The sequence below is a fragment of the Tupaia chinensis genome, unplaced genomic scaffold (genome assembly GCF_000334495.1).
Source record: "Tupaia chinensis unplaced genomic scaffold, TupChi_1.0 Scaffold138921_1, whole genome shotgun sequence".
NCBI classification, from domain to species: Eukaryota; Metazoa; Chordata; class Mammalia; order Scandentia; family Tupaiidae; genus Tupaia; species Tupaia belangeri.
Window position 1 is genome coordinate 1,057,245 of NW_006198812.1, and position 26,584 is coordinate 1,083,828.

The 26,584-nt window shown below is 35.9% G+C and overlaps 1 protein-coding gene across 1 annotated transcript in view; it reads left to right on the forward strand.

Moving 5' to 3' along the window:
• Window positions 1–26,584, forward strand: part of HIF1A (hypoxia inducible factor 1 subunit alpha) — a 56,283-nt gene that overhangs the window by 22,471 nt on the left and 7,228 nt on the right. Inside the window, 10 exon segments of the mRNA XM_014592957.2 lie at window positions 7,157–7,347; window positions 7,988–8,133; window positions 8,219–8,303; window positions 12,290–12,402; window positions 12,863–13,065; window positions 19,469–19,575; window positions 20,869–21,016; window positions 23,338–23,558; window positions 24,505–24,791; window positions 26,438–26,560. Coding sequence (XP_014448443.1) covers window positions 7,157–7,347; window positions 7,988–8,133; window positions 8,219–8,303; window positions 12,290–12,402; window positions 12,863–13,065; window positions 19,469–19,575; window positions 20,869–21,016; window positions 23,338–23,558; window positions 24,505–24,791; window positions 26,438–26,560 — 1,624 coding nt within the window.

Consider the following 26,584-nt stretch of genomic DNA (forward strand, 5'->3'; position numbering starts at 1 on the left):
GTTTTTTTTTTTTTTTTTTTTTATAATGAGCTAGTACATCGAAAGCAGTTAACACAGTGCTTAGAACATAGTAAGTACTCAAGGAGTGTTAAGAGAAAATTCTCTTCATCTTTTTTCTTTTGGTACCTCTCACTTTCAGTATCATGGTAATTGGTTTATGCCCAAAGACAGTACGTAGGCAGATGGTCTTACTTTTGGGGGTCCTCACCATATAAAGAACATTCGATAGAAGAAAAGTAGCAATTAATGATGTGCTTTACCACATATTGTTTAGTTTGCTATAGGGGCATATGCTTGCCAAAGAGACTGAGAAAGCAATATAGAAAGGAAGTGAGAAATCATCCCTCAGGGAGGATGCCCATGCTGCAGTCCCTTCTCATCTATTTTCTTCTTGGGATTTTGGGCATGTATACACATGTGCCTGATGTGTCTTTCAAGCTGTCAGGTCTGGGACTCTAACCAGTTAGCCAGTCATGTGGGATCCAGCTGCCTTAACCTCTGTGCCATCTATTGGTATTAGTATTTTATCTGTACAAAATACGTAACAAAAATAAGATGAAAAATAATTAGTTGACTGTTATCTAGGAAATACCAAAAATAGGTGAGAATAGAATGTATTAAAGTCAGAAATGAAAAAGGTATGGAGAAAAGGACTCATTTTGAAAAGGGTTTAGATATATGATTGAATAATCTTAGTGGAAGTAGAATATATTTATCAAGTCTTTGTAAGAATGCAAATATGGAATAAAACACTAGATGAAATCTCAAAGGAAAAGATCTGGTTTTATAAATAAATCTTTAACTCCTGTCAGACAAATAGCGAGGAAACAAATTCTGGGAAAAAAAATAAAGTAGTATCTAATATGACAAATGTATTAGAATGTATAAAGAGATTGTTCAGATTTTTAAAAATATCATCCAAGTCATCAAAACAAATTAGGTGAGCAGTTTGTGAAATGTGGAGTAGAGCTGTGAAGAAATAAGAAGTGTATCTTAAATGTCAAGCTGGCACCAAATTGACTGTTTACTACAACATGCAAAAATCTAGCTCCCCAAATATGGATGAGCACTAAGATTAGTAAACAGGCCTCTGTAAACAGCAACACAGTGCTCAAAGTCAGTCAAGGGAAAAGAACAGTAACTGGATTCTCTTATGGAAATGTTAGATGTTGTTATACCTAGTAGTGATTGTGTTGTAATTTTTGTTGACTTGTGTAATGGTATTTCAGTTTTCAATTCTTTCACATTTGCTGCAAAATACAAATCAAGAACTTGATGAATCTTCCTTTTGTTTTCCCGTGAAAATGATGAAATTGAAAACCTCTAGGCCACACTACAGTGGTACAAGTGGTGTAGGGTTTTGCCATATGAGACAAGGGCAATGGGTGCCTAGATTTGGTTCCTAGGCTAACCTGAATGGGCTAGGAATGGTATTGTGCCCGTAATCCTAAGCGTCTGGGAAGCTGGGGCAGGAGGATCCCAACATGGCAAGACCTCATCAAAAATGACTCTCATTAAAACAACAAAACCCAAACAACAAAAACAAAAGGCCTTGAGGATTACCTTTCAGTGTTATGTTACCACCATACCAAATTTTGGAAGACAGACTCCTTCCTGCTTAAAAACCAGTCTCAAATCACCTTACCTGAGGAGAATGTTTCATTATATTATATACATTACCTTTAAGTATAGATCTATTTTTTAATATTCAAAGAAAGGTCAGCCTTTGTTCATAAATTTGGCTTAATAGAAGTTACTAGAACTTTGTAAAAAGGAGTACAAAGTTGCTGTGACTGCCAGACAGATTTGAACAAATAAAACACCAACAGATTTCAAGTTGCTACTCTGTACAAATAATATCTAGTGGAAGTATATGAGATAGACTGAATTACTATCCTCTGATTTTCCACCCATAGTGTTTGGCATTACCCATTTAAGTTGCCTTGCTTTGAAGAAAGAACTAGTTAGACAGTGGTGCAAAGAGCACTGATCACCATCATAAGTGCCTTTCAATTAGAATTTGGGGTTTACAAGCAGACTAACAAAGAGCCTGAGCATGAGTCCCTTTGAATAGCTTAGGGTCAAGTCCTAAATTCAAAGCCAACCTCTACAACTTCTCCATTATGACTTTGAATGTGTAAAGTCGACAAATTTTGAACTTTATAATAATGGCTTAGACCTACAAATACTTTCCTTGCTAATTAAAATGAGTTTAAGAGAGGTAGCATAGTCTAGTGATAATACCATAGACTCTAGAACTAGACTACCTGATTTGGAATTCAGGTTCAGCCATTTACTAATTCAATAAATTTGGGTAAGCTATTTAACTTGGATCTTTATCTGTAACATGGTGATAATGATAAAGATTAAATAAGGTCACAGGTGAAAAATCTTTAGAATACTACCATGTACAGAGTAAGAACTATATGTAGGTATTTAGATTGAAAACTGCAGGCCAAAGTACTAACTAAAGATTGAACATGACAATTTCTTTGCATTTTCCTTGGGCCCGAGTCTTTAAGATGTGCAGCAGGAGAGTTAAAACAATGAGAACAGTTCCTGCCTACCAGCTTGGCAAAAATTAATAAGATAATAGGATTCATAATATGTAATACTGGAGACTACAAGGGAAAATGAATATATATATTCATAGATTGGCAGAGCCAAAAATTAATACACATCTTTTTAGAAAGCTACTATTTAAAAAAAATTAAATACCACATCTTTTATGTCATTTTATTTCAGAACATCTATCCTGTAGAAATACTGACACAATTTAAAAGAAAACAAAAAAAAGGAACTTGTACCTTCAAGGTCAGAAAGAACTGTCTCATCAGATAATAGAGTTGTGGGATATATATTTTAATATATTAACTTAAAAAAAAGTCTGATCATCTGTCATTTTGAATGGTTATGATATATTGTCAGTTCTTAAAGTCACATCTTTACAATCAGTAATGCTAGTAGTATTTGTGTGTGTGTATGTGTGTATGTGTGTGTGCAGATAGTAGACAGCATAGGTAAGTGACTTAAAATGCCTAGTTATTTTGTGTTCTTAGTCTAAAGAACAGCAGACATCCTCTGTAATATAACAATTGCTTATTTATCAACTTTGTACAGAGAAGCTGTACAGAGCTCTTTGTGTTTTTTTGTTTGTTTGTTTTGTTTTTTGTTGTTGTTCAGGGGAGTAGGGGAGAGGTTTTTGCTATAGGGTGCGTGAGCTCTCCAGAAAGAGACAGTAATCCAAAATTATTTTCTAAATGAATTTCCTACGTAATCAAGAGATACAATTATTAGTTTTATGTCCAGTATTGCATGTTAAATAATAAAACACGTGTGTGAAAATTACAATGCCACAAAGATTGAGTTATTTGATGGTTTACTCAAACATTACTTTTAGAACAGTCATGGAAATGGGTATGCAAACTATTCAGAAGAGAATTTTGACTGGGCTCTTAACTGAAAGAGCACCTTATGCAAATATCAGTGTAAAATTTTACTTGATCTGTACTTAAAAACACAGATGCAACTGATAACTTAGAGAAGTGATTTTATTTGCATGCTGAAAATCTGCATATTTCCTTTTGATCTACACACATTTCATTGTGCAATCCAAGTAGTAAGTAATCCAACATATAGGTTTCATCTCTGTGGGACCTAGAACCTGTGATTCTAAGGACAATAATTCTTTGTCAGTGTATTCTGTGGTATATGACTGAGAGCTATCCTGTGAGTAGGTGAGAAGCTGGGCAGTTCAGATAAAGAAACTTGTAAGAACTTTTGAAATTTTAGAAATAGTTTAAGAGTTCCCCATGTCATATGTGAAAGGATGTCATATACATCTCTTTGTGTTTTGTTTGTTTGTTTGTTTTATTTTTTGTTATTGTTGTTGTTTGGGGGGGCGGGGGAGAGGTTTTTGTTATAGGGTGAGTGTGCTCTCCAGAAAGAGAGATCTCTGACAGAAAGACAGAAAGTAAGAAATCACCCCCAGGGGGATGGCCACACCACAATCCCTTCTCCTCCATTCTCCTCTCAGGATCTTGGGCATGCACGCACACGCGCCCGCCATGAGTTTAAGCCACTGGGTCCAGGACTCGAATGTCTGTGGACTACATGAGAGTCCGGCAACATAGCCATTACGCCATCTGCTGGTCCCTCTTTGTTAAACCTTTATTATAGGTCCCCAGATTGCTTTATGTCTCAATTGATTATATAATAAAGGGCATAGTGACTTTTATTACCTTCCTTAATAGGTTTGTTAACTTGAAGTTATATTGTTTTCTTGAAGCTCAATTTTCTTCTAAAATTTAGGTTCACATTCAATTTTTTATCCTCACAATGTGCACTGGTTTCAATAGTGCCCTTTAAATGTTTTAGCCAATCTCATATTCCTATGGATTTGTCTTAGACGCTTACTGCCACACCTTAAACAATCATTGCCCATCTTCAAAGTTCTGGACAATACAAGTATTTCAAAAGGTATGGAGACATTCCATCACTATGGTTAGCTTAATCAGCTAGCCATTAAAAGTACTTAACAGGTTCTATAAGGATTTCAGTTTTTCACCACCTGTTTCATTTGGGTAGTCATTTGTCAGTTGCGTAGATTGGTTTAATAGTTCAGAAAAAAGACAATAAGTTGTCCTTCATAAGATTCTGAACACCTAGACTAATTGTGGCATTTGAGCTAATATTCAGGTTTATTATGAGGTCATTGATCATCTTATTTTTTGGAGATTTTACTTAATTAGATAGGAATTTCCTTTCCATAGCTTTCACTCTTTCTTATCCACCAAGAGGGTAGGAAAGTGAGGGAAACAGCCTCTATTAGAGACTAGATACCTGGACTATAGAAATACTGTGTATGTATAAAATAGATTTTTGAAACTTTCGTTATACATTTTAAGTTCAAATTGAAAATATTGATAATGAGAACAGTGAAGCAGTTCTGTTGCATGTAAAAAATAAAATTGAATTGCCAACCCGTGGCATAGGGATTAAAGCACAGTGCATAGGGAGCTAGATCCCACATAGTTAATCATGGTTTGAGTCCCAGCTCTGGTGGCTTAAAAAACATGTGCATGTAAGCACATGTCCAAATCTTGACAGTATGAAAAATGAAGGAAAAAAGCATTGTGGCATGGCCAAGCCCTGTGTGTGTGGATGGGTGCTTTGTCTATTTGTCTCTCTCACTCTCCTTCTCTTGTGCTGATGAGCACACATGTCCTCTGGAAGTAAAACAAAAAATTGCAGACTGGTAACACTGCGTTTCCATGTAGCATCAGCATCAAATTAGTTTTTTTTTTTTTTCTATTTACAGTATTGAAAAACTCCAGATTCACATGCATAAGTAGTTATAAGTGATCTTTTATAGATGCTGGAATTGAAATTTTTGAATAAAAGATCAGTTATTACAATAACATATTTACAGTCCTTATAAAATATATAAGCACACAAATTAGTGCTAAAACTAGTATCACTATTGTCCCAATAAAAATGTTGTCAGAATAATAATAAAAAAAAAAAAACCTCTGTTACTATGCAACATAACAAGACCATGTGCTGAAAACCCTGCCTGTATCTTTCAGCTTTGCCAATCATTTGGAGGGAGGGGAGATTTGAGATGGAACTGTTTATATACTTCATTCACTGGATGTGAGGAAGATTAAGTGAAGTAATGTTGCCAAAGTCTCAATAAATTATAACTCTTTTTGACATAAAATTGATTTAACAGTATTAAGTTGAGGCGTAGGAGATCAGCGGACTCTCTGAAGTTGAAAGCAGTATTCTCCATTTTGAAGATAAAACACTGGAAGAGCAAAGACTTTAGAGTAAAATAGTCACCTGAGTTCAAATCCTGTCTGCTTCACAGTGATTGCTTTTAGCCTACTTAATCCGTTTCCTCATTTGTAAAATAGGGATAATACTTAATGTATTTATGGGTTATGAGAGTGCAGAGCACTTAGTACAGGGTGGTATTTGGCACATAGTAGGCTTTAGTAAACAATAGCTATTTAAGAACTGGCTAAGGACAGAATCAGGTTTGCTACAGGGACTGTAAAAGGAGTAAGGAACCTGAAAACAGTAGCTTGTTAAAACTGCTAATGTGTATTTCTTCATCTTTTTCATTTTTTGACATTCGTCTGGTTGTGTGCACCCACCAGAGACAGAGAGAGTGAGAGGGAGAAAAAGAAAACACTTCCTTCCACACACACCATGGGTCATGGTCATGCTGCAACTCCTTCTCCTCTGTCTCTATCCTTTTGGGATTTGGGGCACACAGACAATGCACCTGGCATATTTTTCAAGCCACTGGGTCTGGGTGGTGTTGGCCATGTGGGATCTGGCTCCCTTACCACACCAGGCATTGGGACCAGCCCAACGGCTAATGCAAATTTCTGTAACTCATTGTCAGTATCACTCATGGGGTGAGTAGAGGTTGTGAAAGTATCAGAGTCCAAAGAAACTTGAGTAAAGTCAGTCTGTAGCTATTTTCTACCTCTTAACAACCTCTGTTTTCAAGTTATTATGTACTTTATTCTAGTCTTGATCATGATTTCTTTACATTGAGTCTATCTTGAATGACTGTGAGGTGCAAACCTTAGATACATAGGTTACTTTAATTTCTTTTTTTATTGCTGGAGGATGCATGTGCTTATGAAATAGAGACAGAGAAGAGAGAAAAAGCACACCATTTCTCCATCCTATTGGGATTTGGGGCATGCACAGACATGTACACAACATGGTTTCCAAGTCACCATGGTCAGGATTCAAACTGTAGTAAGCCATGTGGGATTTGGTTCCATTAATCATTAGGCTACAGGGCCAGCCCCACAGCTTACTTCAAGTTTCCAGCTAAATAAAACTATCCTCTCCAATTTGACATTCCAGGGAAGAAATACATGCTTTAGAGAGGTTTAAGGCTTGATCTTGGAACTTTTTGTGAGCATTCTGTATATGTCTACAGTAATCCAAAATCTTTATAGCTGTCTTTCATAAAAAATATGTTCATCCAGTAGGCCAATCTCCATATAATACAGTTACATGACATCTTCTGATCCTTCTGTGGTAAGCAGGAAGACGTAAAATTAGTTTCTTTAAGCTAAGGGAAACTTAACATAGATGTTTTCTTTTGCTTTCTTTTTCTGTTAAGTAGAATAAGTTCTGAACGTCGAAAAGAAAAATCCAGAGATGCAGCCAGATCTCGGTGAAGTAAAGAGTCCGAAGTTTTTTATGAGCTTGCTCATCAGTTGCCACTTCCCCATAATGTGAGCTCTCATCTTGATAAGGCTTCTGTTATGAGGCTTACCATCAGCTATTTGCGTGTGAGGAAACTCCTGGATGCTGGTAAGTTGTTTTTATAAGGGCACAAAAGGCCTGAAAATTAGAAATTCGAAGTAATTAAAAATTATTTTTAGAAAGTGGTCACAATGTTTTTGATTTTTTTAAACCCCATTATATTGTGATATATGTATTTGAAAAAAATTTTAGTAATCTTTACTATTCTTTGCTGAGCTTTGTTTTCAGATCAAATTCATTATCTGAAATCATCATCCTCTTTGCATTATAAGTTGTTTTGCTTTATTCTTTTAAACATAGTCTGTTTTTTTTTAGTATGACATCCATTGTATTATCTGTTTTTAAAGGTTAATTTAGGAATTTTGAAGGTACTGGCTTTTTTCCTTCTGCTCCAACTACCCTTTTTAAAAAGTATGACCCTTTTTTTTCTTTTTTTCAGTGGTTTGCCTTACTACATTACTTTATGCAAACATGAAAAGTGCTAGCAAGTCAAATTTTGTCTTCTCTGATGCTGTTCTGTGTTAAAATGAGAGTGACAGGAGAAAAACTTAAAATTTACAGAAAAAAAATAGATGCTCTATATATTAAATAAAGTATCTGGGAAAAAATTTGTAAAATTATCTATATGTTACGTCAAGTAAGTTTAACTTTTTAACTAGTTATTTTTCTCTTTTTTGTTCCCTTTTAGGCGACCTGGATATTGAAGATGAAATGAAGGCACAAATGAATTGCTTTTATTTGAAAGCCTTGGATGGTTTTGTTATGGTTCTCACAGATGATGGTGACATGATTTACATTTCTGATAATGTGAACAAATACATGGGATTAACTCAGGTAAAATGAATTACTGTTAGGAGTTTTCTGAATGTTTTTATGATTTTATGATGTGTAGATCTAATTTTCTAAAATGTGTTTGCAGTTTGAACTAACTGGACACAGTGTGTTTGATTTTACTCATCCGTGTGACCATGAGGAAATGAGAGAAATGCTTACACACAGAAATGGTGAGATGGAAAGTCTGTTGTTTGACTTAATTACAGATGGTTTTACTTAATCAGATACCATTACTAATTTTTACATTTTGCTATTATATTATGGCAAAATGTTACTTCACATTTAATAAAATGTTAAATATAAATTTAAATATGTTATTCTTTATTTTAGGACTTTATGAAAGTACCTTAAAAGTTTAAGCCCACTTAATTTTATAAATAGTTATATATGGTTAGATAAAATAAAGTGGAAAAATAAAGAAAAACCAGGGCCAACGGAGGTACAAAATTAAAATACAACTTTTAAGCTATAAGTCATAAAATAGGATTTTAAACAGTTATTAAAGTTGAGATATCAGTTTGAGTCCAAGCTTATAAAGGTCCAAGAAAGAAAAAGAAAATGCACCAGAATTTTAAGAGTATAGTAACTGCTCATTTGACTTCTCAGGATGGTCTCAGTAATTTGAGACTATGTAGTTAATTATATTATATTATGGATGTTTTCTCACACGTTAGTCAAAAATAAATCTCTAACTTTTACAAATGACTTGTAAAAATTAATAAAATGTTCCAAGATTTTTGGAATGTACCTCTTGAATTATAAAGTTTTTTCACACTAAAACTTTTCTTAATAGAATACGTAAATCACATTTGAGCTTTTATTTCATGACTGAAAGTTATCACAATGACAATTTATTATGCTCTGCAGTTCCTTGCTACTTTCCAGTTTAAGTGTATGAGCTTGCTTCTATGAATCTCAAGTTTATAATACTTTTGAATACTTTTTAATGTTTTCTTTTTCATCTCAATTATAATAATAGCTAATCTCTACTGAGGATAATCTGTGCCAGGACCCTATTTTTTGCATTTCCTATGCTTTAACTCATTCTCAGAACCTTGTGAATCTACTGTTTCTATTTTACTCAGAAAACTGAGACACAAAGTAACGAGTAACTTGTTCAAAATTATCTGGTTAGTAAATGGCAGAGCTTAGGCTGGACTTGGGTAGACCTGGCTTCAGTGTCCATACTTTTAGTACTCTAGAGTTCTTTTCACATTCTTGAACTCTTGCTGTACTTTACTGTCTTTAAAAAACTCTTGTCAGTAGGAGTTGTTTAGTTTCATGTTGTTTTTACTGTGAACTTGGAAAGCAAGTGAATATTCTTCAAAAATCTAGACAAAGGAGGAGAAAATATGCTCTGGACAAGGACCTAAGTGGGTTCTTGCTGAGTTTAAGAATTACAGTGTTTAAACTTGGGGTTTATATTGACTTCTCAGTGCTTCCCTGGGTTTAACTGTAAATGGGTAGATATTAGGAAGTCCTGTTTGATTTGGTAATTATGGTAATGCATAATTCTAAATCATAGTCTACTTAATATATAGTTTAAATGTACATTATACAAAAAATATTTTTTCAAAGCACACATTTTAAAAATAATTTCTAATGTAGTTAATGAATTTCTGATATTTTGTGGGGAAGCTAATGTGCAGATTTTCACTTTTACAAATGAGGGGCTGTTGCAAAGCATCACATGTTAGTGATAGACTAAGAGCCAGTGGTGTGTTTACACAGTCTTAATATTATTTCATTTAAATTCTAAAAAGATGTTTTAGAATTAATAAACTATTATAAAATATGACTTATTTTGAGAATGTTGAAAATTTATTCTTTAAAAATGTTTTTTTCTGTTTAGAAAATTTTAGTACTTTTAAGCTATTCTGATTTTTAAATTATCTGCATGTGCATTAAAAGACCCTGGATTTGCAAAGGCCGTTTTAATTCAAGTGCAGATTATGAAGGACTGAAAATACCACAATCAGAGCAGTATGGTTCCTGTGGCATCTCTTTAAAATCCATTTTTGAATGCTTCCAGGGAGAGCAAATTCAGTCCTTCCTTAAGTAAATCCAAGTAACTTGTATCAGTACTGAACTACTCTAACTCCCTAGTTTCATTATTAAGTGAATATGAACTAGAACTTACCTTCTTCCTCAAGAATCTAACCTTTCTAGGAAACCATTACTCTCTATTTCTTTTTTATGCGTCAGTATTCTTTCAATACTCTAGCCTTAAAATTTCCGAATCTTTTAAAAATTTCTCTCTTTCCTAACTTCCCTTGATTTTTAAGTTTTTACAGATTCTACATGTTTATTTAGCTTTTGCCACCCTTCTTTTCACTCCTACTACTAATACTGGCTCGCACCCTCATTACCACATCATATATGTTGCTGGTAAGTTAACGTTCCTTACATTCCCAATTGTGCTTCTCAGTTCAGAATTTTTTCAAAGCCTTGTGTTGTGGATTTAGGCTAAACTCCCCATTTAGGTATCCAAGACCTTCCATAGTTACAGCCCTGGCCTGCCCTTCTTTGTCTTACTACTCTTCATGTACTTTCTGTATTTTTTTTTTAGTTTGCTGTAGGGTGTATGCACTTGCCGGAGACTCACTGCCACCTCCTAATCTCTGGAGGTTGGCCATGCCACAATCTCTTCTCCTTTCTCTTCTCAAGATTTGGGGTGCATAGGCACATGCACCTGGCATGTTTTACAAACAGCCAAGTCCAGGACTTAAACCATACAGTTGGCCATGTGGGATTCAGCTGCCTTAACCTCCATGTCACCTGCTGGCCCTTTATGTTCGTTCCTTCATTCTCTGTCTTTAATTTGCCAGAGGGCATATGCACTCACCAGAGAGAAAGAGAGAGAGAGCGCGAGCGAACGCGCAAGCATCCCATCATGAAGCATGGTCATGCTGAATTCCCTTCTCCTCAATTTCTCCTTCCTTTCAGAACTTTGGGCACAGACACTCAAGCATCCAACATGTTTTTCAAGCCACCAGATCTGGAACTTGAACTGCATGGTTGGTAGAGTGGGGTCCAGCTGTCTTACTACTAGGCCATGGTACTTCAGGTTCCTTCTATTGCAGACAGACTATACTATCTGCTGTTCCTGAGCGTGTTCTGTCTCTGTGCTTTTCATTCTCTTCATTTCATCCAGAATCCCTTTCTAACCCATCTCTACGTATTGGTACGTGAATATCTCCTTTCCTAAGGTCTTTAGATTCCTTCTGGTAAGAAATTATCTTCTCATCTCTGTCCTCCTTTAAAACATCCTTTAAGTCTTGAGTACTCAGCATTGTATTGTTAACCATAATCTGTCTACTACATTTTTCACTTCTTCAAGAAAGGCAGTGTCTTTTTCATCTTTATTATCACTTGCAATATCTATCTTGAATAATAAACATTTCCGTACTTATTTTGAGCCATACTGAACAGTGAAGATAAGAAATCATGATGCTATTTGCTTAGTCCCTGAGTGTAATCTCTCTGTGTAGTTAGAGGAAGTTTGGAATGGGAGTAAATAGACCTGAATTTATTTAATTCTGAATTTCCTTTATTTTTGTAGCTTTTGAAAAGTCATTCAGTCTGGGTTTTTTCCCCCTCAATGGGGAAAGTTACAAAATTACAAAGTAGAAATAACTTCTGCCTACATTATAGCAGGATTGAAGGGCGAAAAAAATTGGAATATAAACCTGATATTTGCTATTTAAAAGGAAGTTGTTATTTTTAAAGTTGTGTAAATATGCTGAATGCTTATTACAAATTGAGCTAACACACTTAGTAAAAGATAGGAAGAATTTGGTGGAGGTCTTTTCCCCCCAGGATTATACACTGATAGTACAGTAACAGAGCAAATTAATACCAATTTTATATTTCCTTGTATCTTGACCAAGTTTACTAGATTGGATGATTAACTGTTATCCCAAATGTGGACCTGCCTTCTGCCAACTCAGGGAATCATTGCAGTTTTATAAAACATTGTAACTCAGTGAGGTGTGTCAGATCTGTTAGATATGCTGAAGTGGATAACAGGAGTGTGAATCACTGGGTTCTGAGACTTAACTAAACAGCATTTATGTGCTGGATACTTTGTGATTTTTATTGTGACAAATTTATGTCTTTAGTTACATTTGAAACCTTTATTTCATGCTTTCATTAGGACCTGTGAAAAAGGGTAAAGAGCAAAACACACAGCGAAGCTTTTTTCTCAGAATGAAATGTACTCTAACTAGCAGGGGGAGAACTATGAACATAAAGTCTGCAACATGGAAGGTAAGTAAAAATGACTTGTGAGTGATGATTATTTGATTTACAGATATATTCATACATCTAGACATTGTAATATTAAGATCTTTAGAACCGTAAGGGAAAATTTGCAGTTGTTCCTTGGGTTTACAGATTTCACATTTGTACTCACCAAATTTAAAACAGTGTAATAATTTGCAAATTTGAGGCACAAATGTAAATTATGTGAATTATGTCGTTGTTGTACCAACCTAACTTAAATCATTTAGGTTCGCTAAACACCCAATGTTTAAGAGTAATCTTTGGTCTAGAGAGTAGGTCATGGGTATAACTACTTATCGATTTTTAGAAATACAGTAAACCCACTAATAGTAAATTTTATTCAAAACGTTCTTGACATGTTAGACTCAACTACTTAGCTCTGCATTTTTCTTATTCTATTGTAAATTTTAAAAAATAACTGTTTCATTTCCTTCTTTAAACATAGGTACTTCACTGCACAGGCCATATTCATGTGTATGATACCAACAGTAACCAATCTCAGTGTGGATATAAGAAACCACCCATGACGTGCTTGGTGCTGATTTGTGAACCCATTCCTCATCCTTCAAATATTGAAATTCCTTTAGATAGCAAGACTTTTCTCAGTAGACACAGTCTGGATATGAAATTTTCTTATTGTGATGAGAGGTAAATTAGATATAAAATGTATTAGTAGTCTGAAATTTTCATCTTTTTAAAATGATGAGTTCTGGCTTATATATAATTGATGTATCTCTTCTTCAGCTACAGTATGTTTTTTTAAGGCATGTGGACAGAGTATAATAATCAATGATATGTGCATATTCGTTCAACATTGGGTATTACATTATGTTGTGCACATTTGTTAATAGTCTTACTGATTTTTATTTTTAATAATATGTATCAAATTGTACATATTTTATTTGGCTGTGATACACCATCCCCATAGCCTCTTCCCCTTATTTATTTATATGTGTTCTCGAGTCCATTACAAATTTTCTCATGAAATCCCCTCTGCAACCTTTCCCACGTAGCTCCTAGTATCTGCTGCTACTGTCTCTATTTCTGTGCTTTCCAGTCTTTTCATTTTCTGCCATGGAGTGTAGACACTTGAAGTTTTTAATTAGTCTACATCATTTTTGAATATTGACTATAGTGAAGATTCAGTGATAAATCTTATGTTTTCACTGAGTTGAATAAAATGATACATTCAATAAGTCAGTGACACTAGATTAACTTTCTAGTTAATTCATCTCCAGTTCAATTACGCACTCACTCTACCAGGTGATATACAAAAATTAAGATGAGGTTTGCGGGACCAGCAGATGATACAATGGTTACATCACTTGACTCCTACATAATCAACTGTGGTTTGCGTCCTGGACCCGGCGACTTAAAACTCACACCAGGAGCATGTGCCTTTGTACCCAAAATCTCAAGAAGAGAATGAATCAATCTCTCTTAAAAAAGAAAAAGGATGAGGTCTTTTTCTTTTAAAAATACATCTCAAAGACATACATAGTTTTGTTAGACTAGAAAACAAAGACTCTGGTCATCTCCTCATCCTATATGTTTTACCTGAGCAATTTCAATTTTGCCTGTGGTTTTGTTGCCATTCTTCAAATTTATTTCTGTAGCTACTTCTATCAATTGCCAGCTTGATATTTCTGTCTGGGTATTCTTTTGAATTATTTTAGTCTGTTATTTTGTTGTTAAGCAGGTAAATCTGAAACCGGGTGGTTTATAAATAAAAGTTTATTTGGCTCATAATTCTGGTGGCTAGAAATCTAAGACTGTGGGACTCGCATTTGGCTGACTTCTGATCCTATGTCTTAGTATGGCTGACAGAAGCAGAAAGAAAGGCAGACATGTACAAAAAGAGTGACCTGCTGGCAGCCATCTTCATTTTATAGAACTTGCTCTCATGGGAACTAACCCACTCCCTTGAAAGTGAGAACTCTCTCCCTTCTAGGAGAGGGCATTATTCATGAGTGGTGGTGCTTCCATAATGCACATACCACCTACTAAGCCCCATCTCCTCTCAGCATCTTCATATTGGGGACCAAGCTTACAGCATATGAATCTGGGGGACAAACCATATGCAACCCATGGCCATGTATTGTAAATGAAGTATTTTTGTAACTGAACTGCATCATATCTACTCCCCAAAACATAGAAAACTGCTTTCCCCCTACAATACCTATTGTGGTTAATAATTATACCATTATAGATATAATGACTCCAGTGTCACCTTTATTTTTACCTTCATTGTCTACACCCAATTGATCTCTTACAGGTTTATTACCTACACGTATCTCTTGATCCATTTCCTCCTTTCCACCCTTGTACTCCTGCCATTGAATTCTTTAGCTCACTTTCACCTTTGGCTTTAACTATTGTCATAGTCTTTTTAGCTACTTTTTTGTCAACAAATTTGTGCTCTTAATCTTTCATGCAGGTTGCCAGAAACTGGACCTCCTACCTAATATGAAAATTATTTGTCCAAAGATGTGCATTTTTAAAGACTGAAAGAAAAATAGACCTATATGGGGTGGTGGTTAAGGGCACTGGACTCCCACATGGCCAACCATGGTTCAAGTCCTGAACCTGGTGACTCGCTTTCTCACTTTCTCTTTCTTTCTTTCTCTTTCTCTCTCTCCCTTTCTCTCTCTCCCTTTTTCTCTCTCTTACTCTGCCCCTCTCTAGTCAAATTAAAAAATAAAGTTAAATAAAATAATTCTTAAAAAAAAGAACTGAATTATTAAAAAAAAAAAGGCAAAATAGACCTATATAATAATTTTTTAAAATCTCAGTATAGTAAACTAAGATATTTACCAACTGGCCTCTGTTCAGTTCTCCAGATTAATCAAGAGGAAGAGGGTCTATTTATTCTGCTGTCACCTCTTAACACTGTATAGCTAGAGAAGTCCACATTCTACTGGGTCTAGGACTCCAGCCGTGGTTGGCCATGTGGGAATCCAGTGCCTTAACCACTATGCCACCTGCTGGCCCCTCCACATGCTTTTTGAATGTCTAGTTGCTTTGCACATATTTTTCCACTTGGCAATAAAATCTTCTTAAATTTCTCAACACATAAGTAGGGTCTTCAAAAAGTTCAAAAAGTGTGTATTATAAGAAAACTGCATATGTATTGAAATGGGATTTTTTTGCACCAAAATAAACTTGTACTTTAATTCTGTCTTCCCATACATTTTTGAAAGTCCCTTTGTACTTACCCCCCAAGGTCTACTTTGTGGAGTTTTCCTTGTTCCTTCAAGAAGAAACTATACTATTCATACATATTCTGTAACAGTATGTATTCTACTGTTGATAAAACTAATAACACAGCTTTCAGAAAATGGAGATAGAACAGCTGAGAACTGTTGTATGGTGTTGACTGCCAGTATTCCTAAAAATGTATTATAAAACAGATGCCCATTTTGAGAAATTATTTTTTGCCCTTTCAAAACCTTAAGAAAGTAAGTGTAGAGGTAGGGTGGGGAGAAAGGAAAGTGGTGGAGCTAAAATGAGAACAGAAGAGTGGCATTCCCCTTTATATCAGAAAATCAGCAAAATTATTATGACAGAAGAGGTAAGAATAAAGACAGCCAGCTTGGAGATTAAGCAAGAAACGTTGTGAATCTGACCAATAGACTTGTTTTCTACTTAGGGCTCGTTCCAGGAATTTCTCACACCTGTAACTCCTGAGAACTAATGTACGGAAAACATTTTGCCTGGTTTTAAGAAAATGTAACATAAGTAACCAACACCCCAAATATCCCACCAACAAGTATCACTTACTGTACTGAGTAATGTCTACTTAAAATCATTCACCATTTATATGCATCTGCTGTGTTCATAACACCAAAGTAGGAATGATTAGTTCCTGCCCTTAAGACGCATACAATGAATTAATGGCATAATGCAAGTTACCTTAGATAACAGGTTCACTAGTCCATTAAAAACATGTTTGATCACATTTTCTAGATCTTCTACCTACCACCTTTTGGTGTAGACTGTAAATTATGTTAAATTAACTCTAAATTACCCTTCTTCCATATGCATAAATTTGATCTTCCAGGAAAACTTATTTTTATAATTTGACTTCTTGGCATCCCCTAGTAATAGATCGACTTCAGATTAAGCAGCACTGATTGACATCTGGTTAAATCAAAGCTTCCTAAGGTGACAGACAAGACTCTCATTAACCTGATTATCTTGCCTACTTTTCCAGGATCATCTCTCGCCTCTACTAACTATATTAAAATCTTTGTTACCTACATCATATTAAGTTTGTACTCTATCTCTGCTTATGTCATACCTTTTCCCTGAAATGGTTTTGCCCTCTCTTTGATTCTCTTCTATAGTCAATTCTAAATATCCTCTAAGAAGTTGTCCCTCACCCTACCATTCCTTCTCATGGATAGAGGTGGTTCCTATGATTTCTGGAACAGGTTCTCATCACTGCATTTTTACCACATTATTTCATAAGTAGTATAATAAGTGTACCAGTAGATTAGATGAATGAGTTTTATCTGTACCTTTTTCTTTTTTCTATAGGACATGTATGCTCTCTAGAGACATAGTGAGATAGAAAGTGAGAAATCACTCCTGGGGGGATGGTCATGTCACCATCTTTTCTTCTCCATTCCCCTCTCAGGATTTTGGGCATGCATGCACACATGCCTGGCCTGAATTTCAAGCCAGAGCGCCCAAGACTCTGTGATTGGCCATGTGGGAGTCTAGCGCCTCAACCACTACATCACCTGCTGACCTTGTTGTCTTTGTATTTTCACGCCTAGTTTATAAAGGTTTTAATGACAAAAAAATACATTTTTTTTAGTTCCATGGAAATTTTTAAGTTTTAATTTATTTTGGAAAGATTTTTGCTATAGGGTACGTGCACTGAACAGAAAGACCAAGAGAGATGGAGAGACAGAAAGTGAGAAATCATCCCGCAGGGGGGATGGCCATGCTGCAATCCCTTCTCCTCCATTTTCCTCTTGGGATCTTGGGCACACACTCACACGTGTCCAGCGTGAGTTTCAGCCACCAGGTCCAGGACTCGAACCGTGGTCAACTACATGGGAGTCCAGTGACATAGCCATTACACCATCTGCTGGTCGCAATTTTATCTAAAATACATAAAATATATAAAGCCAATTTAAAAATAATTGCCTGTATGTACTCACTAGGAGAGACAGAGAGAGAGAGAAAGCACCCCTATGGGATTGGGATTGTCCATGCCACAGTCCCTTCTTCATTTCTCTCTACTTTTGGGACTCTTATGCAAGCATGCACACATGCTCAGTGTGTTTTTTAGGCCAGGTGAATTGCACAGTAGGCCATATAGGATCTAGCCACTTAACCCCCATGCTCCTGGGTGGCACAGACCAAGTATTTAATTTAATTTAAATTAATTTTACTTGTTCTTTTGCTAGAAGGCTCTTGGACTCATCAGAGAGAGGAGAGAGAGCACCCCACCCCCATGGGAAGTGGTCATGCCACAATCCCTTCTTTTGCACACGTGTACTTGTGCCAGTCTCAAGGTGTCCAGGACCCAAGCCATGTGGTTGGCCATGTGGGATCCAGCTGCCTTAACCACCAGGCCACAGAGCTGAGCCCAAAACAATTATTTGAAGTCATAAAGAAATAATGTTGAATTTTTTTTGTTGCTGTTAAACAGTATTTTCCTTTGTAATGCTGCCACCTAGTGTTGATATCCCTTTGTAAAGAATTGTGGGTTTGGTTTAGTTTTTGACAAATCAGCTTTCTATTTAGGAATAAACTATAGCAGATCTTGCCTTAGATTATGACAACACAAAGAGTATTACTTTTATATTTTTACTAGGAAGATATTTTGCCTATGTCTTTTCTGTAGGTCTCTCACACCCCCAACCCTAAACACATAGCACATTATGTAACTTGTGTGCACTAAAAGTTTTTTGAAATCTAAAAGTTTAACTCATATTTTATTCCAGGGAAGAGTTTAGACAGTACTTCTGTTCAGTATGGTGCTAAGAAGATAGCACTCTCCTTATGAAGTGGGTTCCATTTTAGACTATGGTTATAAATGAGATAATAAGGTCTGTCTTAAAGGAGCTTCCAGGGAACCAAATGGGGTAATGGGATTACTTTCTAGTCCATTCTTAATTTGATATCATTGTTTCATCTGAAATTTATTCCCATTATTCACGTAATTTTAAAGCTTATGAATTAATTTCAAATTTAAAAGTTTTAGTATAAGAACATCTAAAACCAACATAATAGGTATTCCTTTAGTTTCCATTTAGTGTAGATACTCTTTGGTTGATAATATTAGAATGTTATAGTGGATATTGATTTCCCAAAGTGAAGCCTTGCCTAAAGCTTAGAAATTGTTGTAAAATTTTGACTTGGTTTGGCCCTGTGACAAGGTGGTTACGGAAGCCAGATTCCACATGGCTGATTACCCAATTCAGATCCTAGCCCTGGTGGTTTGAGTGATGTGCTAGGTGCATGTACTTGCACACCCAAAGTCCAAACAGGGTGCAGAAATGGGAGAGAGGGGATTATGAATGACTATGCCCCATGGGAGGGCGTGATTTCTTTCTCTGGCAAACACACCCACCCTCTAGCAAGTTAAAAAACAAAAACAAAACAAAACATTTTGACTATGGAAAAATGTTATGGATTTAATCCATATGTTCAAGTAAATGTCAGTGACTTCTTTTATAACTTTATAATTTAACTTAGCAGTATTTCATCTCTTTACCAACACCTTGCCTTATTAACCATAAGTCTGTACAATAAAATGTGATAAAAATAGTTAATAGGTTTGGACAAAAGGGATAAAAAAAAGTCAAATAGCAAGGTGAACCCAAAGGACTTAAAGAAATCCATGAAGCTGCAGTTAATAACTGTAGAGTTGCCAAAGGTGAAATGTAAATTTATTTTAAGCAAAGAGGATGTTCTTTATTTTTGAAAATATTTCCATTTGATTAATGCGTATCAGTTACTCTGGAGAAGCAAAATTTTTCCTTTATCAGTTCTTTAAAAAAAAAACGTTTAAATTTTTTTTTTTTATTAACAGAATTACTGAATTGATGGGATATGAGCCAGAAGAACTTTTGGGCCGCTCAATTTATGAATATTACCATGCTCTGGATTCTGATCATCTGACCAAAACTCATCATGATAGTAAGTACAGTGGAAGAATGCACAGATACTCTGATTGTTTACTGTTTGGCGATCTGACTTTCCAGTTAACATAAGCTAGTTTTCCTAGACTAAACATAGCAATTGGCTTCTGTCTAACTTTCTGGTCCAAGTTAACAAGTCTTTCTAGACTAAATATAGAAAACTGTATTTTTGTATTTGTTACAACAAATATTAGTAAAAGTAGAAGCAAAGAATACATAAAACTACCCTTACATTTTAAATACAAAGGTTTTATAAAAGGCAAGTATTCTAGATTATTTTATAGCATTATTTTCAGAATCTATACCTAAATATTCAGAACAGTGGTCAGAAAATATTTGTATACTCAATCAATGAATGTGAAGGTGATCAGTATCACGCACATATAGTAATAAGTCCTCTTGACAGAAGATGTGATTCTGAATTTTACTGAAGTGAATGTTATTTAAGATCCCAAGGTGGGGCTGGTCCTGTAGCCTAGTAGTTAAGGAACCCAAATTCCACATGGCAAATCACAGTTCTAATACCAGCCCCAGTGACTTGAAAAACATACCAGGCATCTGTACTTGCTAAGTACAGCTTTTTGATGCATCTTTGGTTCTCTAGAGACTATATCAGGAATTTAAGGAAATTACAGCATTACCACTTTCTTAAATGTCCTTTTTGGACATGATCAGTCTCTAATCTGACACTTACAAAAAAAGTCATTAAAAGAATTTTAGTCACTGTTATCCCCCTCTCCTGGCTTTCATTTTATTTAAAGTAAAGATTGGCAGAAAAGGAGTTTTATATGGGGGTTAGAAGAAGGAAATGGATACATTTTCAGCTACACTGGAGCTTTTTCTTCTCAGTTTTTAAACAATTAAAATAGATTCCATAAGAGTAAATATTTCTCGGGAACTAGCAGTTAGCGTAATGGCTATGTCGCTGGACTCCCACGTAGTTACCGCGGTTTGTGTCCCGGACCCGGTGGCTTAAAACTCACGCCGGGCGCGTGTGCGTGCGTGCCCAAGATCCCAAGAGGAGAATGGAGGAGAAGGGATTGCGGCGTGTCCATCCCCCCTGGGGGGTGATTTCTCGCTTTCTGTCTCTACGTCTCTCTCTGTCTGTCTGGCAAGCGCACGCGCCCTACAGTGAAAATCTCTCCACAAAAAAAAAAAAAAAAAAAAAAGAGAGTAAATATTTCTCCCCTTTCTTGAAACAACAATCAACATTCGGCATCTATTCACTTGATTGAAAATCAAAGTTATATTATTTTCTCTGCATGATTTTTCCCCATTTTTCCCTTTTTAGTGTTTACTAAAGGACAAGTCACCACAGGACAGTACAGGATGCTTGCCAAGAGAGGTGGATATGTCTGGGTTGAAACTCAAGCAACTGTCATATATAACACTAAGAACTCTCAACCGCAATGCATCGTGTGTGTAAATTACGTTGTAAGGTAAGATTGAGAAATAAACATTTTTGGGGAGCCAGGAGTAACTTTTGGATACTTTTCTTTTGTAGGAAGAGAGATGATTATAAACCTTAACTGAATTTCACTTTACTTTGATGCTTCTACCAAATTTTAGTACTCTGTTCTAATTGTCCAGTCCAGTATCCCACAGTGATTCCACTTACTTTTACCAGTAGCTATCTATTCCTAGACTTGCACTCCTATTTTTAGAGAGACCTTAGAAAAAATACCGTACCTACGGAGCGTAAACAAACTGCAGTCATTTAGTTGTCAGTGTATCAAGGCAGCTGTTATTTCTATAGGGAGAATACTGACTTTGGAACAGTTAGGTTTGTGTTATAGATCTGCCATACAACTCTGTGACCTGGGGAAGCTCCATCTATATAAGTGAGATTACTGTAAAAGACTGTATGATGTGCCTCTGCATATTCGTGAAGTGCTCACTTAGTTCATTGGTTTATATTATGGAAGTCTTCATCTTTCATTTGATCTACTTCAATAGACCCATCTAGCCTGTTGTCCATATTAACACCACATTCAAATCCATCTTCCATATTTCTTCCAGGCTCAGTTTTCTAGTATGGCTATCTCATCATCTCATTTTCCATAGTTGTGGTTTTCCGGTTTTTTTGTTTGTTTGTTTTTCCATAGTGTACATGCACTTGCTGGAGAGAGACAGAGACATAGTGATAGGGAAAGTGAGAAATCAGGCCTCAGGGAGGAGGACCACACTGTAATCTCTTCTTCTCCATTCTCCTCCTGGGACTTTGAACACACATGCACCTGGTGTGATTTTCAAGCCACCAGGTCCAGGTCACAAAGCATAGTTGGCCACATGGGAGTTCAGCACCTTAATCACCATGCCACATCCCTGTATAGTTTTTAAAAATATCCCTTTATCACCTCTAAGATAAACCGTTGTATAGCATCATTTCTTGTCATTGTACTTCTGTGCTCTCATAGATGTAGCCCTCCCTTTAAATTTATGGTCACCCCCACCACCACCTTAGCAAGTCTTTGGAGATTTGTTTTGAGAGGTTTTTGCTATAGGGTGCGTACGCTTGCCAGAAAGAGAAGACAGAGAGACAAAAAGGAAGAAATTACCCCCCCAGAGGGATGGCCACGCTGCAATCCCTTCTCCTCCATTCTCTCAGGATCTGGGGCATGCATGCACATGCGCCCAGCGTGAGTTTAAGCCACCAGATCTAGTACTCGAACAACAGTCGACTACATGGGAGTCCATCAACCATAGCCATTACGCCAACTGCTGGTCCCATCTGGAGATTTGTTTTTGTTCTTGCCACTTCTGACACTGTCTTTCAATGTTTTAGTAGTAGTGCTGGAGAGTTTGTTTAAGAACTTTACCATTCTGTAAGATAATCTCCCACTTAGAATGTCCTTCTCCTCCCCTCACCCCAACCTACCTCACAGTGCTGCTTGAGCCCAAGTTTCAGCTTGTTACTTTTCTTTAAGGCATGCTTTCTGCATTTTGGCAGTTATCACAGTATATTTTGTTTACATGTCTGTTTTCATAATGGGTTACAAACTTCCTGAGGGGAAGGGTGGATATTTTAATCTTTGCATCTTCAGTTAACAGTGAACATTTAACAGTTAACTAAAGCAGTAATAAAATTACATTTAAGCTATACAGGAAGTTAGAGCTGTTGTTCATCATCCCTCTTCAACCCTATCCTGTTCAAGGTGTCTCCGTGTTATCATTTTCCTACCACCAGGGAAAATAATGGCATCTCTCAGAAAAACCTTAGTTATTTATCTATACATCTTTATATTTAGGACCATGCTCAGGTCATGTGTTAAATATTAGTGCCAAAGAGGTTTTTTATGCTTTTAATTATATGTGGGTTAGCACCAAGTCAAATATTTGAGTTATCTTACACTGTGAATTTTATAAGGACTTCATTTTATGTTGGCATTTTAAAATATGCATGAGATATTATGTATGTCAAGGAATCTTAAAATGTTCCTTTTCATGAAACAAATTTTTTAAAAAGAATTATTTAACTTTATTATTATCATCATCATCATCATCATCATCATCATCATCATCATCATCCTTTTTTAACTTGACCAGAGAGAGAAAAAGAGAGACAAGGAAAATGAGAAAGCAAGCCACCAGGTCTGGGACTTGAACCACAGCTGGCCATGTGGGAGTCCAACATACCTTAACCACCATGCCACCTACCAGCCCCATTTTATTTTTTAAAAAAAACATGGTCATTTTATGTTCCCCCTCTTGCCATGTGTCAGATACTCTTAAGAATTACTCATTTCTCCTTTTTTGACAGTGGTATTATTCAGCACGACTTGATTTTCTCCCTTCAACAAACAGAATGTGTCCTCAAACCGGTTGAATCTTCAGATATGAAAATGACTCAGCTATTCACCAAAGTTGAATCAGAAGACACAAGTAGCCTTTTTGATAAACTTAAGAAGGAACCTGATGCTTTAACTTTGCTGGCCCCAGCTGCTGGAGACACAATCATATCTTTAGATTTTGGCAGCAATGGTAAATAGTTATTTTATTTCCTAAATTATGTCTGTTGCCATAAACCCTATTTCAACCAAACATTACTCTGACAGTTTTTCTTTAAAGTCATTAGACAGTACGGTCTTACACATTTTATTTGTTTTCTTGGAAGTATATTCTTAAATATTTTTGCCCCTGAAGTTTCTTACCATTCTTGCTTTTTTTCAAATTGTTGGAAATTGTGCTTCAAAGTGTCTTTAAGATATTTCTTCGTCTTGCTTTAATTTTTTCCCCAGCTACTCTATTTTTGTATTCTGCTATTTCTATATTGATGCTATCAGATTTTCTCCACAGTTTAGTAGTTATATTACAAGTATAGTTGCATTAAAGGATCAAAAGCAATCATAACTATAATATCAAACATCAAAAATTAAAACTGTAATTTTAAACTAGATTAATTTTTTATTTTTCCGGAGAGGTTTTTGCTATAGTGCGCATGCGCTCGCCAGGGAGACAGAGAGATACAGAGAGATAGAAAGTGAGAAATCACCTCCCAGGGGGGATGGCCACGCTGCAATCCCTTCTCCTCCAGTCTCCTCTCAGGATCTTGGACACACACATACATGGGCCCGACATGAGTTTAAGCCACCGGGTCCGCGACTTGAACCATGGTTGACTACATGGGAGTCCAGCGACATAGCCATTACACTAACTGGTGGTCCCACTAGATTAAATTTTAATGTATGAAAAGGTTGGAATTAAAGTTCTTTCATGTCGTATAGATTAATATTAGGAGTTGTGAGTCGTGAACAAGAAAGATAATAACTCACACTTATGGCTACATCTTAATATCCATAAATGTTCTGCTTAAGGAAAATTTGTAATTTTTTAAGTGAGTTAGACAACTCTTTTATTGAAATAAACATAAATTTGGATATATGTTAACATCCTTCTATTCTTTAGATTGACTCATTTTTCCCCACAGACACAGAAACTGATGACCAGCAACTTGAGGAAGTTCCATTGTATAACGATGTAATGCTCCCTTCATCCGATGAAAAGTTACAAAACATAAATTTGGCAATGTCTCCATTACCTGCATCTGAAACTCCAAATCCACTTTGAAGTAGTGCTGACCCTGCACTCAGTCAAGAAGTTGCATTAAAATTAGAACCAAATCCAGAGTCATTGGAACTTTCTTTTACTATGCCCCAGATTCAAGATCAGCCAGCCAGTCCTTCTGATGGAAGCACTAGGCAAAGTTCACCTGAGGTAAGTGCATGATATAAGAAAAGAACAATTTTCAATTTTAACATTCAGGAATGTTATTTATAAATTTGACTTAAATTTTAATTTGAATCACTTGTCACATTTTTGTGTGTGTATGAATTTTAGCATTTTAAAATTACTGAAAATGCTATTAGCCTAACTTAGACCTTTGCACCTGTGTTAGATTGGAAGATAGGAATATAAGTAGGAACTGGCCTAAAATAAACCAGAAGGTAAAACTTAGGTTGTTTCTATATATATTTATATTATCAGTAGGACAAAAAAAGAATCTTGAATTTGGATGTCCATAGAGAACAGTGGTTCTGTGTACTTGAGATAGCCCAGCTTATACCCATTACTCCTTGGAGTTACGGAACTATCCAGTGGCAAAAGGCTTATCAGCAAGGTTTAAGTGGGAAAGGACCTCGTAAGTTCTTTACCCAACTTAGTACAATTTCCATCACTGTTTCAAAATTCCAGATAAGTATAACATGAAAATACCAAGACTTACAGAGAATACATATTTAATAACTTTTTTTCTCATTCTATACCTATTGATATTACTTTTCCTATAAACACAGTTAAAATAATCTTCAAAGGTTAGGTTGAGCCAAGACTAGAGATCTAGAGAACCACATAGGGTTCTATTTCTAAATCTACATTGATACCATTTCACAGCTTCCTGTGTCTAAGGGAAACCCTGCTCTGAACTTTGTAACTTGATAAATGAGGTACAAATAAACCATAATAAGTAGTAGATATTTCTGCAGTAAGTTGGCAAGCTGAGTAGGCAATTTGACATCTCATAGCTTTTTTGGGGGGTGGGGGGGAGAGGTTTTTGCTATAGGGCATGTGCACTTGCCAGAGAGACAGAGACAGAGAGACAGCAAGAAATCACCCTTCTCCATTCTTCTCTTGGGATCTTGGGCACGCACGCACATGCGCCCAATATGAGTTTAAGCCACTGGGTCCGGGACTCGAACCTCAATTGACTACATGGGAGTCCAGCAACATAGCTATTATGCTAACTGCTGGTCCCAACATCTCATAGCTTTCTGAAGAATATATCCTATGATCTGGTTGCTTAGTTGCCCTGCACAAAAATGCTTGGATCATTTTGTTTTTAATCTAACAAAATCCAGTGTAACAAAAATGTTAGAATGAAGGAAGCAAATGTAATGCCTTATATACCTAGCTATATTTTTTTTTGGCTAGAATTCTTGCCTTGAGCTTTTAAAGCAGCAGTATATCCACTAAGATATATGCAGGTATATCTCAGAGTAGCTGAGATATTTAGGTAGACCACCATAGGAAAGTGCCTTCTCAGTACAAAGGTTGCTTCCTGTGAATAGATCATCTAGTGACTAGATCATCTAGTTAATAGCCAATTATGTACCACTGTGGGACTTAAGAAATGCATCTTTTAATTATTGAATGATAATATATTGCATAATCAGAAATACATATACTGGCAAAATTGGTTATAACTATAAGCTTAAAAAAACATAACTTCTTACTAGCTAGGTAAAATTTAATAAACAAGATGGATTTCATTGTGTGTTTTTTGAGATCTAGTTTGAAATTTTAACTACTAGCAAAACATGGAGGCTCCTTCAGGGAAAAGTAAACACATTTAATTCATTTTACAGCCTAACAGTCCCAGTGAATATTGTTTTTATGTGGACAGTGATATGGTCAATGAATTCAAGTTGGAATTGGTAGAAAAACTTTTTGCTGAAGACACAGAAGCAAAAAATCCATTTTCCACTCAGGTAGATGAATTTGTTTATTATATA